Here is a 1,850-nt window from a genome sequence, read left to right on the forward strand (position 1 = left end):
GGAAATGATCAAATGTACGTTAAAAGGAAATTACCCTGCAATCAGCAGCCTTATTAACATCAGTTAACTAGTAATGGCATCACCGCAATGCTTTAGGCCACGGGACACCAATCCGCACCCCAGAATTCCCGCACATGCACAGCCCATTTCCAAATCAAAATATTCCCAATGTGTCTGTGATGTGGACCCATCACAGTCCAGCGTTTATTGTTGGGTTGGATAATGTTGGGTGCATGCGGGATTTAGATCAGTGCAGAAATTGTATGTGTGGTATGAATGGTTTTGAGTATTCCTCCGGCACCGGCCGATTATCCACCTGCGCATGAAGCGTAGGTACATAGAGTCTCAAAAAAGTTATTTCTAGAAAAAAAACTAAGCGACTCTCAGCAAAACTCATCTTTATTGATAAAATACTAAAGATACTAAAGTGTAGCGCACTGCTGTCAACAGACCTCACCGTCGCCGTCGCCTGTAAGAGGCGTTGCAGAGGCCTCCGTCCCGCCGGCCTTACAGAGGCCTCCGTCCTGCCACCTTACAGAAATCTCCATCCCGCCGGCCTTACAGAGGCCTACATCCGTCGGCCTTACAAAGGCCCCGGTCCCACCACCTTACAGGGCCTTCGTCCCGCCGCCTTACAGAGGCTTCCGTCCCACCGGCCTTGCAGAGGCCACCGTCCCGCCGTCTGGGTTCCCGTCACGGTCAGCCGTCTTCATGCCTCTCTCTGCAGCGCGGCCAGGGCGGCTGTGAACTCCTCCTGCTCCAGCATGCCGTCGCCGTCGGCGTCGGCATGCTGCAGGACATAGCGCACGTGCTCGAGCTGCGGGTGTCCGCTGAGCAGCGACGGCGCCACCTTCAGCGCCTGCTGCTGCGTCAGCTGGCCGTTGCCGTCTGTGTCCTCGGCGCGGAAGGCGATGGGCACGACCTCGGCCGGCGGGGGCTCGTTGACGGCCCGCTGGAAGTCGGCCAGGGTGACGAAGCCGTCGCCGTCGCCGTCCATGAGCGAGATGGTGTGCCGCACATCGGCGACGCTGAGGTGCGGCGCGCCGGCCCGTATGATGGGCTCGAGCTCGGCCGGCGAGAGGCGGCCGCCGCCGTCGGCGCCCAACTGGCCCAGCATGTCCTGGAACGCCTGCTGCACCTCGTCGCCGTCGAGGCCCATGGGCATGGCGGCGCCCAGCGCGCCCGTCTGCGAGTGGAGGAGGCGCGCGAGGAGGGTGACGGTCTGCCTGTCCTCACCGCCATCAGTACACAGTCTCACATGGCCAGGAAGATCACCAGCGAGGCACGCTTGACGACACTTAGCGGCCTGCGCAAGCGAACGTCAGGTGCCGTTATGACGGCATCGCTCACTGGCTTGGCTCTGACGTCACACGGTCTCACTGCCCTGTCGTAGATTGTCCACTCACCAGTGCGATGGCAGCGACCAGCTTCAGCATTGTGCTCGACTGTGTTCGGCTGGAACGGTCAAGGCAGACGCGCAGTATGCCGGTGTGAAGGATGCTCGGCAGACGGCCACCGCGGCCCGCCTTTATATGCATTGGCGGTACGTCCGCCTGCAGCGGCAGCGGCGTCACCAGGAATGCAACGCTGGGGGTCACGCAGGGATGCGGCACGCTGGTGTGCCTCCGCCCCGCCGTGACCCTGTGTCATTGCGTGAGCCCACCGCGGCGCCGTATGTCAGGAGACGGGGCGGGATCATCGGCCGGCATGACCTGTCGGCCCCGCATAGCGACGCCGCTGGAGCCGCCACTGCGCGGCCAACGGGCCGGCAGTGTGATGTTATGCTGCTGCTCAGTCATGAGAGCTATGCAGGATGGCGCGTGTTGGCCACAAGGGTGTGTCTAGTAGGC

At 61.5% G+C, this 1,850-nt stretch overlaps 1 protein-coding gene across 1 annotated transcript; it reads right to left on the bottom strand.

Annotated features, from left to right (window-relative positions):
- Window positions 1-383: 383 nt before the first annotated feature.
- Window positions 384-1,491, bottom strand: LOC119096992 (calmodulin-like protein 5). Its single transcript, XM_037219994.1, has 2 exons — window positions 1,407-1,491; window positions 384-1,186 (listed from the first exon to the last, which is right to left on the bottom strand). Exons 1-2 carry the CDS (start codon window positions 1,434-1,436, stop codon window positions 710-712), a joined length of 507 nt encoding a protein of 168 aa, XP_037075889.1. The 5' UTR covers window positions 1,437-1,491; the 3' UTR covers window positions 384-709.
- Window positions 1,492-1,850: the final 359 nt, after the last annotated feature.

Source organism: Pollicipes pollicipes, unplaced genomic scaffold, assembly GCF_011947565.3.
Source record: "Pollicipes pollicipes isolate AB1234 unplaced genomic scaffold, Ppol_2.1 Scaffold_4295;HRSCAF=5057_pilon_pilon_pilon, whole genome shotgun sequence".
Classification (NCBI taxonomy): domain Eukaryota; kingdom Metazoa; phylum Arthropoda; class Thecostraca; order Pollicipedomorpha; family Pollicipedidae; genus Pollicipes; species Pollicipes pollicipes.

Coding starts and splice junctions, on each gene's coding strand:
- LOC119096992 (XM_037219994.1), bottom strand. CDS start 1,436: ATGCTGAAGCTGGTCGCTGCCATCGCACTG. Junction 1,187..1,406: donor TGGTCGCTGCCATCGCACTG/GTGAGTGGACAA, acceptor CTCCACTCGCAG/ACGGGCGCGCTGGGCGCCGC.